The sequence below is a fragment of the Sander vitreus genome, chromosome 9, assembly GCF_031162955.1.
Source record: "Sander vitreus isolate 19-12246 chromosome 9, sanVit1, whole genome shotgun sequence".
Classification (NCBI taxonomy): Eukaryota; Metazoa; Chordata; class Actinopteri; order Perciformes; family Percidae; genus Sander; species Sander vitreus.
The window spans coordinates 19,684,329-19,699,675 of record NC_135863.1 but is presented as its reverse complement, the minus strand read 5'-3'; the positions used below and the strand labels follow the sequence as shown (position 1 = coordinate 19,699,675).

General features: G+C 39.2%; 1 protein-coding gene across 3 annotated transcripts in view; it reads right to left on the bottom strand.

Moving 5' to 3' along the window:
• slc44a5b (solute carrier family 44 member 5b) overlaps window positions 1–15,347 on the bottom strand; it is a 39,897-nt gene that overhangs the window by 8,388 nt on the left and 16,162 nt on the right. For 2 of the 3 annotated variants that reach the window (XM_078259124.1, XM_078259123.1), the window contains exons 3-9: window positions 12,400–12,448; window positions 7,431–7,504; window positions 5,266–5,350; window positions 4,858–4,942; window positions 4,601–4,714; window positions 701–761; window positions 467–590 (exon numbers count right to left, since the gene is read on the bottom strand). In XM_078259124.1, the coding sequence (XP_078115250.1) occupies window positions 467–590; window positions 701–761; window positions 4,601–4,714; window positions 4,858–4,942; window positions 5,266–5,350; window positions 7,431–7,504; window positions 12,400–12,448 (592 nt within the window). Of the gene's footprint in view, window positions 1–241; window positions 287–466; window positions 591–700; window positions 762–4,600; window positions 4,715–4,857; window positions 4,943–5,265; window positions 5,351–7,430; window positions 7,505–12,399; window positions 12,449–15,347 lie in introns of all 3 variants that reach the window. The other variant, XM_078259122.1, reaches the window with a different exon arrangement.

Below are 15,347 nucleotides of genomic sequence, written 5' to 3'. Positions count from 1 at the left end.
CAGCTCACTGGTTTAAATACATGATTCCTCTGCTTATCCGAAGTTTAAAGCTATCTCAGCCCATTAACATGTTGACAGCGCAGATTTACAAAGCAGCTGCTGGAAGCTTGTAGGTACCCCTGAAGTTCTACAACTTGCAGGTACGTTGCATTGGCATGCAATAAACATGCAAATGACTTTGAATGTGGTTGGACACATTCCTGGGCATCAGTGATGTCAGTGACATGCCCACTTGTCCTACCCTGAAATATCTGTCCAGAGCTCTCTGGGTGCAGAGCTGGCAGCCCTATTGACAGTACAACAGTTTTAAAACACTTTATTATACACGGTAAATGATTTATGCCTATTCTTTTACTACAGCAAGAATTCCAATGCTCAATCTAATGTATGTGACTTTTCTATTTGCATAACTTAACCGGTTGAACAACAAGGTTAAAGATACACGTTGCAGGGAAGCAGAACTTACTTGGCAGCATCTTTTAGGTCCTTGACACTTCTCTGATTGTTGTTACCGTCTTTGAAGATGGTCTGATTGGCGACAGTTAAAACTCCATTTCTTGTAATGAAATCAGGGAAGCACCGCTGAAGGACTGAAACACATTTAAAAAAAGATTTTTTGTTTTGTTTTTAGTGGCTTGGCAAACAAATATTGTGTGTTACTGTGTTCACACTTGACTCTCTGTGAGTCAAATTGACTCACAAGGCCTGCTTGGCACGATTATAGATGGGCAGTCTTCATCCCGTATGACTTCTTCAACTGACTGAAAGGGAAATGAGAGACAATGATTCAAAAATTGAAAACAAGAGATTTATCTTAGCATTTATTATAGTTAGAGACGGAGTGGAGGGCCTTTTCTGATCTTTCCGTTGTTTATCTAAATCTGTCCTCCTTCATAGTTCTTTTTATTGAATTTTACAATATACATAGATTAAGCACACAACAACAACAAAACATTCCCACCCCACATCAAACATACCCAACCCCCCTGCTGTCACTCAAGAATGAGACTCACAATGCAAAGGCAGAACGCAAGGCACTTAGTATTGCAAAGTGAAGTTGAAATTTGAAAAGTCATTAAGGCCCAATAGGCGGTGAAACAGAGGCAGCATGTCGGGTCCCGGAATGTCAAGAGTCACATCCAGGTGCGTATTAAGGGTCAGACATGATAATTTGACCATTTATTCCTGTACCAGTGTGGAGGGTTTATCGAAAAAAGTCACAAAAAGATCTCCACACTTTGATACATTTCTTTTAGAAGAGGGTCTGGATCAATTGGGACTGCTAGAACTGTAGAGAGAGCCTCAGAAATACCCCTCCGATAACCCTCAATGTTTGGGCAGAGCCAGAACATATGAGTCAGTGTTGCATCCGCAGACTTACATCTGTCACATACAGGGTCGACTTGTGTGTATATTTTAGCTAGTTTGGCTTTGGAAAGATGCACTCGATGGATCACTTTAAATTGAATCAGAGTGTCGAGCACACATAGATGAGGAGTGAACTCTTCCCAATATCTTAGCCCAGGTCTCCTCATCGACTGTTGCTTGAAGCTCTTGTTCCCACGCAATTTTGATTTTAGACAAGGGAAGGCCGTCCAATCTAGAGATTAGTCCTAGAATAGATGAAATTGCACCGTTGTCTGAAGGCTTGGAGGACATGATGGCATCAATTATTATCTAAATCTTGTGTACTTTTGTAAAATTTTGTGTGCCTGGCAGCCCATTTATAAATTGTCTTATGGACAACTGATTTTAGCTCACACTTAATAAGTCAGTTGACTCAAGTACTTACTTATGAAACACTATATTACAACAAATTCACAGCTTAGTCTCGTGAACAAAATAATTATCAGTCACATGTATACCATCAGTATGTTTTTGAAAAGTATTTCCTATTTTCAGAATAAAAACAATAAAAACAATCTAATAGATCTTATATATCAATAGGTGATTGTAGCGTTGGAATTATTAATATTATTATTTCTGAAGATCAAAGAAGTCAGATGAGACAATGGTGGATAGAATAGTGTCTGATGTAACAGTGTCATACATGGAATGATGTGGGAAGGGAAATAAATGATTCTGTTCAAACAGTATGACTGAGCTGTTAGGTGCTCCCACACACCACCTCCTTTTCTGGTTCTCACACCCCATCGGGCCTCCGTCACTGTGATGTGCATCAGTGGCTAGCTCACTTCCGGCAGTCTCTCAAAACACATTCAAATGAGCTTTTCATTATAACCACTTTACAGATAAAAGTGATGAAATCTGAAAATTGATTACTTTTTGTTTTAAAACTATTTCTTGTACAATTGTATTTATTTGTAAGTGAAGAGACTCTTGAATACAATTCTGGGGACAAGTACAGTAGGCCCATGTACAGCACCTACCCAAAGGAGGTAAAAACATATACTGTGTGTGTGTGTGTATGTATATATATATATATATATGGGCTGTCAAACGATTAAATTTTTTTAATCGAGATTAATCGCATGTTTTATCACAATTAAAATTCTATTATTTTGCATTTCAGAACTGTTTTTAAGTACATAATAACAATGGAAAGCAATTCTTACCAGTGTATCTTGATTGGGAATCAAATGAATACAAAGAAAGTGACTTTATGAACTATTATTTATTTACTGTAAACAAATGTGTGAATCTGTCATTATTGCACAATTCCTACAAGTACCTAACCTAACTGAGATGTAACACTAACACTTTGCTTATACAGTACAAACAAAATGGTCCAAAAACCAGATGCCACAGCAGGACATTTAACCTTTACATTTTTAACAAGGATTGAGAACAATTGACTGAGATGTAACACTTACAACCACCGTTAAGGCAAACGAGTGCAAAGTCCAGCCAGAGTCAATATAGTGTTTAGTAACTCCTAAATAATTTTGATTACTCACTGACGTCCAGTGATCACCGGTTAATGAGACAGCGTTGCACTTGGCAGCAGTTCCAGTTTAGCTGCTTTCTCTGTGTCATACAGGCTGTGTATGGTGAAACTACTGTCCCCCTCGATGGCAGTGTATAAGACGGGTCAGAACATGCCAACCGTAGCACTTCTTTAAGACCCGAGTCCTCTACGATGCTGACAGGTCTGCAGTTAGTTGCCACCCATTTTGCAAGAGCTGTAGTAATTTTTTGGGATTTGGTTTCATCCACAGGTCGGCAAGTAGCACGCTCCAAAATACTGCTTTGCCTGAGCCCGCTAGCATCAAACTGCGTCACGTTAATATGCTTAGCTCGTAGGTGGTACCTCAAGCTTGACGTGCTTCGGTGATATTTTAATTCGGCTTTACACAATGTGCATATGGCTTTCGATTTGTCTACTGAGCCGTCCGGGAGTTTTTTTTAAAAGAAAAGCGCCATTCAGAAGTGTGTTGCTGCTGTCTTTCTCCATGCCGGCAGCCTGCCTGCATTCTGCAGCAGAAGATGTGTTATGAAGAAGTACGGCAGCGCCAAAGGGTCAAAATTAATCGCATTGCGTCGGCCCTTAATCGCATCGGGGTTAACGCTGACAGCCCTATGTCAAAATATATATGGGCTGTCAAAATAACGCGTTAATTTCGATTAATTAATCTGAGAACAAATAACGCCTTAAAAAAATTAACGCAGATTAATCCATTCCATATTGACGTTTGCATACAGACGAAAATCTGGTGCCACTGATATGTCTGCGCTTCTCTCTGCTGCTCTGAAACAGACGTTACAGGAAACACAAACCCCGCTGCATGTGACACTAGTTAACACTATACTCAACAGCAGCTAACGTTAGCCTACCGCTAGCTAGTAGCTGGATTAAACACGGTTAAAATGCTGACAGCTAACGCTAAACGGTGTAGTGTGACTGTGTTTTACTGTAGAGGATTCAACACCGGGATGTAACAATCTGCAGCTGCCGTCGGAAAAACAACACAGACGGTGCGTTCAATGAAACTGGTAAACTACAGCCTCGTGGTGCATTTGAAGTTATTGTAAATGTCCTTTTCCTATCTGGTTGTTGTTTTTGTCGTTCAACAGCAATTTACTGGTGAAATAAGTTATTGTTATACATTATTATTAAATCATTTAATTTTGACCATATGGCCTTAGCAATAAACAAGCCGTTCTTTAATGTCACCAACTGTTGTTTAGTACCCTTTTTTTTCTTTTCTTTTTTTTACTTTCTTAAAAAGTATCAGTTCAGTCACCGTTAATTATGTATGCAATTAATATCGATTAATTAATCACAGAGTATGTAATTAATTAGATTACATTTTTTAATCGATTGACAGCCCTAATATATATATATATATATATATATATATATATATATATATATATATATATATATATATATATATATATACACACACACACACACACACACAAATACATACATACAAACAAATATATACACACACACACATATATATGCATACATGTGTATGTCATATATATGTCATACACATTATATGTCATACCTGACCTTGTCTTAAAACAATAGTGGGTAAGCACTGCATCCAGAAGAGGCATGGGGTTCAATAAATATATTTTCATCTTGTCTGCAAAAAAGACAAAACGGACACTAACCACGGTCTCTCACCTTACTGCTAATCTTGAAGCCCGGCTTGCAGAATTGCTTGTAATACTCCCAGTTGTTGGTATCCCAGGCATCCAGGAGAGTTGAGAATCTGTCAGGGCACTTGGAGACACAGAGCTGGAGGAGGCACAACACATCCTCTTAATGAAAAGGCCCATCAATCTTGCATAATCAAGCGTGGAGGAAAAGCTTGGAGAGGAACACAAAACAGAGTAAAAATGTGCTGCTAGAAAAAAAAGGGGCTGCATTCAGTCTCTTACCTGCGTTGTAGGGCACTGGAGGTTAATCAAAACTGCAGGATTGGCACATTTCAACATGTTGAAGTAGAATAATATGGCTTTGTTTCTGTGGAGACAAATGATGAAGATAAAGAAAGGAGTATTAGAAGGATTCAAAAGACTGAGAAACCAGTTCATTACTGCAATGTTTGATTAGCAAGCATTTAAGCACACACTCAGAGAGAGAGAGAGAGAGAGAGAGAGAGAGAGAGAGAGAGAGAGAGAGAGAGAGCCGTGCGGGAAAGCCTGCCATAATTAGTCACAAACCATAACCATGTATTGTGGTCAAATCCTTTTGTGTTTGTAACGATAACAATGGAAAGCCGACAGACAATTTGGGGAACATAATTATTCTAGAGTACAATTTAAGAAAGATATTTTTCCACTCACGCATTGGGGGTGTCCTTGTGGCCACAGAACTGACCGTGGCTGTCGGTTGGATAGATCACCTTCCTGGGGTCGCCATGAATCCAGGCTGAAAACACAGCACAACAGCTATTTGTTTGAACTGCATGGATTTTAACATGCGTAACCATACAAGATACATACTCCTGAAACTGGCAGTGTTACCGTCTTGTTCGACCTACTGGAGGTACACAAGGCCACTGGCCAATACATCATCCTCTTTTACAGAGCTTAAGTTTTTTGATGTAACAGAGAAAATGATCAGCTACCTAAAGACATGCATTGTATTATTATTTAAGTACAGCTGGATCAAACGGGGTCCTATATGAATCAATAGGAATCAAATCCTCAAATCTATGAGCGAATCAGGCCAAGACCACGTGTGTCTCTCTGTGTACTCACCAAGGACAAAAGAAATAAGAGAACACAATTAACAAGACAACAATGGAAATGTATTTGGAGGAATGCATGCATGCATGTTAATTAAGAAAAAACTTCTACATTGATAAAAAAAAAAAAAATCAATCCAGTTTAATTTGTTTTCTTCTGTGTCTCTAGATAGGAGTAGCAGTAACTCTGAAATTCAATTTTCAAACCTATTCTTGTGTTTCATTTGCTTGCCCAACCTGAACAACACAGTGTTAAGATCTTTTACCTTGCCAGTCAATGAAGGATTGTGCTGAACACGAGGCATTGCAACAAAGGCAGTCTACAAGTTTTGACACACCAGGGATGAAAAAAGAATTTAATATAAAATAAAATAAAATAAAATTATACATAAAGAATACAGAGTTCTTCAGCTGATTGCAGACATTACAGTGTGCATTTGAAGTCACATCCATTGTCATGGCGTATGCGCTTTTTAAATGGTTGGAAAACAGTAAATCCTTCCAGTGTCCAGATTTAGACGTGACACCGCTGACAACTAGCTGGCAAGGGACGGCATTTTGGTGACGGCATTGGGATTTTATTTCCCCCTAATTTGTGATGTACATCATACGTGTCTGTGGAAGGAGGAGGAAAGAAATGTGCAGTCAGGTGTGCTGGAGAAAACAGGATATGTTTTTTGTATGAGAAAAGAGAAAGTGGCAGAGCGGGAAAAAAATGAGAGAAAGAAATAAAAGTAAAAAGAGAGACAGGATGGAAAATGAAGAGGGGAAAAAGGAAAACTTGAGGCAAGACGGAAAGAAAAGAAGAACTAATGGGGAGATTCATAAGACTGCAGACAAAGTGGACTCTGTCACACTCGAGGTAGTCTATATCCTTCGCATTCCACTTCCGGGATTGCTCAGGTGCTGCAGGAAATTCCGCCAGATGCACATCTTTTCCGTTTCCTTCCGCTTTTTTGTGTTGGAATTTAAAAGTCGGTGGATTTAGGAGGACTGTGGTTGACTGCTCCTCAGATCTCTGCAGGGTACATCCAGACAGCTAGCTAGACCATCTGTCCAATAGGAGTTTTCTCTCGCATGACTATTTTGCAGCGGCTCTGTGTGGAGTTTAGCACCGCCCATGACAATTCTGATTGGTTTAAAGAAATGCCATTAAACTACAGCATGTTTTCCTACCATCCCCGAATGCTATGTGAAGTAGCCAGACCCTCCTTCAGCGCACTTTGGAGGAGGGTCTGGCAAAGCAAAACTACCCTAGAGGGAACTAAACGGCTTCAAGAAAATTTGAATGAAATAAGAGCCAGAGGGAATCACTGGTCACCCAGTCAAAAAACACTTGACAGGGACATCAAAACAGTTTCATTAACACGATCAGCTCAAGTCAAGAATAAGCCAGAGTGAGCCATACAAGCTGCATGTTGTGTTGAAACTCCCACTTATCAAAAGGCTAGCCCATTCTCTGGGGGAGCTGCATATTTCAACTCCCCCGCAATTCTAACTCAGACATTTTGTTGAATAGCCCTCCATGAAATTATGAATAAGTCAAACAAACAAACAAACAACAGCTTAATTCTCGTGCAGTGTTGGTGCATCCTGTGGAGAAGAGCAGGTCCCATTTTGTTTGTGGTAAATTAAAATGTTGTCAAATTATTGTCACAGGCAGACATTTTTCACTCCCCAACCAGACCATATCACATTGTGTTTGTGGGTGCAGTGGTGTGCGATTATGAAAAATCAACAGCAACAATGTGTCAAACTCACCCACGGTACCCAGAGCGATGTAGCCGAGGATGACAATGATGAAGATAACACAGCAAACCACATCAGTGCAGCTCCTGGGGGGGGGGAGAACGGGAAACATTACAAGAGAAAATGAAGGTGATTTATGAATGGTTGGTTGTTGAATGCCTTTGTCCACATCAGTATCATGAGAAAAATACATGTACTAATGAGTCAGGAGGAATTGCCTCATGTCAAGGACAAACAAAATGTGTATTGTATGTTTAACCATTTTGTTGTTGGTAATCATGACAGAGCTTCTGTATGGCAAGTGAGTTTGTGCTTTATATGTGCGTGCAGCACTTGCTTCCAGGTATAACAAGGTGTCATCTGTATACTGCGTTTTCAGAAAAACTTTAGCGGAGGTCTACTGACTTTCTAATGAGACTCTGAATCCCAACCATAGTTAACTGTCCCACAGGCACAGAGACAGCTATTTGAAGATTGCCCTTCTTTTCAGTTTCAGTCCACAGTTTCCTCAGTCTGCTCGTTTAAAGCAGCGTATCAGAGTCTCTCTCTTTCTCCTTCTTCACTGTCTCTGTCCCACAAGCTTTCTTCCACTCAGTCCAGCCCCTTCTTAGACCTCTTTCAATTCTATTCAGACTATGAGCCCAGCCTTAAATACAGCCAAGTTTAATCCACTGTGCCCAGTAGTACCATGCAAAGGACATATGTTAGACTCCCTCTAACACCATATGCTATACACAAATTGACTTGAGAACCTCATTTCCTCCAGCTTTCAACCCTTCTCCTCTTTCATCTAGAAAAGCGAAGCCAATGTCAAAAGGAGGCCTGAGCTCAGAGATGTGACAGTGTTTCCTCTGTGTAGTTCTTTGAAGAGTGGATTGTCCTTGTTTTGTATGCAGCATGGTTACATGGTTCTACACAGGGTGCTCTTCAGCCTCCAAATACAATTTCATGATTAAGTAGCAGACAGTGAAGACAGACTAGAGCACTGATGCGCACAGAGGATATCAGCTGAGGATCAACCCATACAAAGAGGGATAAAATAGCTTAAATAGACACTAACAAATTTACATTAGGATGCAAACAAGAAACAAACAGAACTATTTAAACTGTATGCTCAGTGTAGCCTCTCAGATTTAAGGTCAGCTGTGTAATTTAGGCTTGCGTTGCAAATTATTCCAGATGCTTGAGAGTGCAGCTGCAATTAAGAGTTACTTTTTACGGTCCTACATTAATAACTGCAGTAACGCTTGCAATCTATGTTAACAGGCTGCTCTGTTGAACTTGGCAATATAGAGGATTGGAATGTTTTTAGTGTGCTAATCCTCCTCATTTCTCATTTCAGAATAAGTTGACTCCATTATCGCCATTCTTATCTGAATTACATTAGAACTGTAGATACCTGCAAATTGAAAATGTGATATCTCCACTCTGACCATCTGCTCTGTATCTTCAGGCAAACATGCCAACATCAGCTGAAAAATCCAATTAATGACACCGAATGGCAAAAGACTAAAAGAGCAGTTGGTTGGCGTATGAAATAATGCTGAAAGACTTGGTGTTTGTTTTTTCTGATAGCACAGCAATTATTTTTGGGAGATAATAGAGAAACAAAGGCAGCTAAAGTGAGCACAGCTCTGCCTGGCGAAGACAGCCATAGTCTCACACTGACAGTGAATATGAGGAGTATAAAGACAACCTGCCACACTACAAGAGAAGCTGATATTGTGCATATTATTAACAAACAGAGACAAGGGAGTACCATTTCATTTCATTCAAAAAAGAAAAAGGAGAAATAGCTGTCAGGGTTGCCATGGCAATGGTTGCATTCCTCATCTTTGAATCCATCTCCATCCTTAACTAGAAGATAAGTTAGCTATCACTCGGCAACACATCCCAGATGATTAAAAGAGAAGATCTGAGGGGTGGAGGTCTAAAGCTGACCTTGCCTCTCCTCCACCGTAATGTGCTACTGTAGATCTGTCTTCTTCACAACTTGCTCATATTAGACACGACTGCATTATTAAGACAAAGTGCACACACAGCACCGCAGTGCTAATACAAAGTCACCTTTGAAGCATGCAAAGGTGCATGTTGAAGGGAAGCTGACAAAGAGAGGGGAGTGAAAACAATTCTGCTTTGTTCCCTTATCTCAGAAAAGCAGGCCAAATCCAAAATATAGTCAAACCGCAAATCTCTTCGGACCCCAACCTGGCCTCTTTAGATGTCACTTACACATTCTTTCACAGGGTCCAAAGCATTGCCCTGCCTGTGTACTGTGTTGTGGCAGGCAGAGCTGCTTCGAAAGAAAATCAGTACTGGAAGCTCGTTCAGTGCAATAAGAAACATTTGTGTCTGCGTTATATTTGCAGGGCTAATATTCGGAGGGAGCCAAGGTGACATAGATGGCAGCAGTGCCACAGAATACCATGGGTGCCATTGTGGTGTGAATCTGCCAGCCGGTCCCCGTTTTGTAACAGACATGAACAGGAAGGGATATTTGGAGGGTGAGGTTTGCACAGTAAAGGGATATTTCTCATAGTCACAAGAGCCAAGGAGGGACATTGGTTCAAGTGCGCAGCTCTCTGACAAACACGAGGCTCCTTTAGGTAAGTTGTCACACATGCTGTGACGGCAGCAGCAACTGATTTGTGGTTATTAAGTTTGTCTGCAAGTGCAGATTTAATAGGACACTATAAAAAGCATTACTACATTACAATACGCTTGTGCAGTTGTGAGTTCTTATTTTTGACCCAGATTATAACAGTGTATTATTACATTGTTTATAGCTGGAACCAGTTTGAATTAACACTACACCGTGTCCACTTCTGTACGTCCTTTACAGGACTGCTCAATAACCACAGTTACTTCATTTAGGCACCGAGCTTGCATGAAAACAAGACGACCACAGAGTCGGTTCACTCCCAGTTCTCATTAAGGAAAGCCTTTGAGCCACAGAAACATCAAAGTATCCTTGGTGCCTTCACCCAGCTTTAGCAGTGAAATGGGCTGGAGAGGGTGGGATAAAGAGACACAGGAGATCACAGGATGCCTTCACAGCAGCCTGCCAAACTGATATTTTATAACATAAAATAGATAAGAGCATACATTACATCAGAATATTACTAAATCATCAAAAGAAGCCTGTGGTGACGCCCTTGAGGGTTTTTTTGCTTTATTGCAAAATTTTGCTTTCATTCTGCTGAAGAAATTAGGTAGTCTCAAAACGTAGACTTCATTTTAAAAATACCATACTGTATATTACATTTTTGAAAAATGCTCAACCTAAAGTTTATAGTTCTGCATTTCTAAATGAGGATCGTCTGCACTATACCTTTCTATTTTAATCAGGGTTTTTCAGTCATTTTGGCATGTGACCTAATTTTTCCCTAAATTGTCACAAATGTTGCCAACTTCATGTGAATTTTCATATCACATCATTTTGTATTTTATTTTCAGTATATTACATATAAATGATTGCATAGAGCAAACAATAACTTGTGATGTGTATAGAATTGTAGCCCTCATGAGGCAGATAGCAGACTGTAGTTCATCAGGAGAAGTGCTACTGTGCTGCTGGTTGAAAAACAGGAGACATCTCCCTGCAATAGCCCCCGTAATGTGTGGACTACATCTGTTTGGCTGTATCTGGCTGGTTAATAGAGTGTATCATTGGTCTAACTCCAGCCACCATCTTGACTTATGGCCATTGATCTGTGAGGTGGAGTGGAAAGAGCGGCCAGCACTCTGCCTCGATCTTTATTAACGTGGCATGACAAATGATCAATCTATCAGCGTTTCGACTTGGGTGTGTGCCAAAAACATTACATTAGAATATTACATTACAATAGGCAAAATCAATAAACATGTAACAATCATATGTTGGAAGACCATGAATAGTAGTTATGGGGTCACCTCAACAGAAGTAATTTTTTTTTTTTTTGTTGTTCTAGTGGTATTTAAGTGTACATATAGTATTTAAGTTTTGAGATATCTGTTTCTGAGATCTCTGCCACTATTCTAATGCAAGTGAATGAATGTATGTATGTATGTATGTATGTATGTATGTATATATATATATATATATATATATATATATATATATATATATATATATATATATATATATATATATATGGGCTGTCAATCGATTAAAAAAATGTAATCTAATTAATTACATACTCTGTGATTAATTAATTGAAATTAATCGCATACATAATCAACGGTGCCTGAACCGATACTTTTTAAGAAAGTAAAAAAAAAAAGGGTACTAAACAACAGTTGGTGACATTAAAGAACGGCTTGTTTATTGCTAAGGCCATATGGTAAAAATGAAATGATTTAATAATAATGTATAACAATAACAATAACTAATTTCAGTAGTAAATTGCTGTTGAACCATCAGATGGGAAAAGGACATTTACAATAACTTCAAATGCACCACGAGGCTGTAGTTTCTGTCGAGTATAGTGTTAACTAGCATCACATGCAGCGGTGTTTGTGTTGCCTGTATCGTCTTCAGAGCATCAGAGAGAAGTGCAGACATATCAGTGGCACCAGATTCGGTAGCCAGGGTTGGCAGGAAGAAGATTTTTACAAGTAAATGTTCCAATCAATGATCCAGGCAGCACATTCTCGTCTCCCTCTTTCATTTTACAGTCAAATGGTGGCTAGAATGGCTCCGGGTCAAACGTCAATATGGAATGGATTAATCTGCGTTATTTTTTTTTAACGCATTATTTGTTCTCCGATTAATTAATTGAAATTAACACGTTATTTTGACAGCCCTAATATATATATATATATATATATATATTTTTGTTTTTTATATTATCTTTGGAGATGACGAAAAGGTCTCTCAATTATGAATTGCAAGTGAACCAGATTTAGTTTTAGTACATTTTTAGTTTCTCCTTAAACTGCTACATTATCAAATACAACAACTCTAAAGCCAAAAGTAGATGATGTTGAGTATGTGTAGTACCTTTTGTGAACAGGTCCTCTGAACTTTGGGTCAAACTTGCGCGGCTCACCTGTAAGACAAGCAAGAGTGTGTTGAGATTACAAAAATAATACTGACAGAATGCATATACAGAACATAGACAATAGAACAGAAAAGTGCACCGGCTAATGTCTGGTTCATTAACAATATAATAGTCTAATAAGATAAAGACTGTAATTTAAAGCAAAAGGAAACATAGACGAGACACAGAGAATAATACATCTGAACAGTTATGAGCAACATTTCATAACACTGACGCCATACACTATGCAAGTAGAGTGTACCTGTAAAGTTAACCTGCTGTGCTATTCAACTGGCAGGATAAACTAACTAGGCCATTTCACAGCATAGGTCTCCTAGCAGAACTGGAATGAAGAGGGATGACGACGTTAAGATAAAGCACCAAAAGCCAAAACAATGTAGCTAACACAGAAATATAATAAATCATTTGAACAACTCCTAAGCCAAACAGCTTATCTGGGTCACAGTGAGGATTCCCCATTTGACCCAGCAGAGGAAATACTGAACCACGTTTGCAAGCACCATCAGTTACCTGAGGGGCTAACTCAGACTGTGTGCACTTGTAGGTGTGAGGAAGCACACGCATTAGCATTCATCACTGGCTGCTTCTTTGGTGCCCAAGTAGTCTCTGACCCAGTTGAAACCAAGTATGACGTGTTCCTGAGGACCTATTACTCACCACACATGGAGGGTAATATCTCCAAGCAGCTGGGGCAGACTAAGGAACAGCATGAGTGGGCCTATCTCCCATCTGCCCATTACCCAAACTGATCCTTTCGAGAGACGTACATCCGGCCTTGCTTCTAAAAGTGTGAGGAATGACTACACTGTACTGCGTAAATACAAATCATGTTTTGAATATACTATAAAATTGAATAAGTCCTGAATTTAACAAGCACAAAACCTTTTTTTTTAATCAGCAAATCGAATGATAAGACCAAAACCAACAGCAAATGTATCATAATAACAAGCATAGGCTGTGACTGATTTACTGTAGTTTATGCCTCCATCCCATTGAGCTCTGCAATCATTCTATTAAAAACACATTAAAAAGCCATACTGTTGCATTGGGTGATATAATCTTTCATTACAATAGACATGGCCAGTGTAGTTTATTCTTAAACAACTCCACAACAGCATTTTTGATCTCTGGAGAGTAACCCCCTCCTCCACAAAATTTGACATGGATGGAAATCAAATGCACCTCATCCTTTCTCTCTTCCTCCCACAAATAAAACCAGCACTGACAACTAGGGCTGGGCACCGATTTCAATACTTTTCAGGCACAGACCGAGTTACCTCTAAAGTATCGAGTGTCGAAAAATGCCTCGTCATTCCATACCCAATTTCAATACCTACGGAGTAAATCTTGTTAGCATCAGTGAGCCAATAAGCCTGCAGCATGCTTCTACCAAGATCTATAATGGTGGTGATTGGCTGTCTAATGTTACATGTCGAAGAAGCAGGCAGGAAAAACTATATGTTACGCACAGAGACAGAGCTAACGTAGGAGGAGCTGAAAAATACGTAAATAAAAAAAAAGGTAAAATCGTTTAGGAACTAGGGGTGCATGATATATCGACTCAATATCGTTATCGCTATATCACTTCGCGCAATATTATTTCTAAAGTGTCGCGATAAGTATGCAATATTTTGTTTATATTGTGGAGCGCTGCGTCCCGTCCGTTGGCTGTGCGGCTTGGTTGTGTTTGATTTAGAGCCCGCTTGAAACGCTATCATGATCATCATTTCATTGGCCAGTTACCGTGCCACTTGCACGTTAGTGCACGTCAGCACACGGGTCCACTACGTGACAAACCCTATGTAGCGTACCACTTGTGTGCATATTTCGAGAGAGTGACCGTGTAAGTGAAGAAATAGATAGAGACAACTAAACGGAACGAATCAGAAAAGCGAAAGAAAAGTTGTGTCCCGTTCTCTTTATTTATATAATAGATATTTAAATCCTGTTCTGTAGACATGGTCCTTATTTATTTATTCATGTTGTACCAGTCCAATATGACAGTCAGTTGAAATAAACCTTGGGTTGTAAGAAAACTTTTATTTGTTATGAATCTGTTTTGATGCGTTTTCCCATAACTTTTGTAATTTTACACGTTTCAAAATATCGAAATGAATATCTATATCGCAATATTCATAATAAATATTGTAATATCACATTTTGTCAATATCGTGCAACCCTATTAAGAACCGGGATCGAAGTCACGGCATTGCTATCGGTATAATATTTATACACACATAAAACACATAACATAAAAGTCACATAGTTGATTTTCCGTTTTAATGGATAAAGTGAACATGATGATTTGTTAGACATCACTTTACTGGAATAAAAGTGTACTTTTTTTATGATTACATCAATAATGACATTGTGAACAGCAAGTGCTATCCATTTGTGCGTAATGTAAGAACTACAGCTGATCACTGTATATGAAAATAAAAGAATTGTTGTGGTCAACCATGGTCAAATAAAATAGAATTATCAGCAACGGAGTAAAAAACTGCCCCTCAAGAAGAAGTCCCTTCTGTCTAAAACAAGTTTAATTGTCGACCAGAAAAGTTTCAGTTGAGATCATTCATTATGAGACATTTTGATGTTTGCACATATATGCAACTGTAGCTTGGTAATCATAACCCTATATTGCCTGGAATGGACACAAGTGCAACACACAGTTGCAATATGAGAAACCCTATAATACAACACAGATATGCAAAAAAGTCACAAAAACTCTTTGCGTAGCGTAACTGATTCAGCAGAGAAAAGCCTGGCAGGTGCTTTTCACAAACCGCCAGCTACACATCCCATAGTGACTGAGCGAGTTACCATAGTTGTCTGGCTATGGGGGAATTCCTTCGGGTAGTAGCAAACAAGGTATCCAAAGACAATC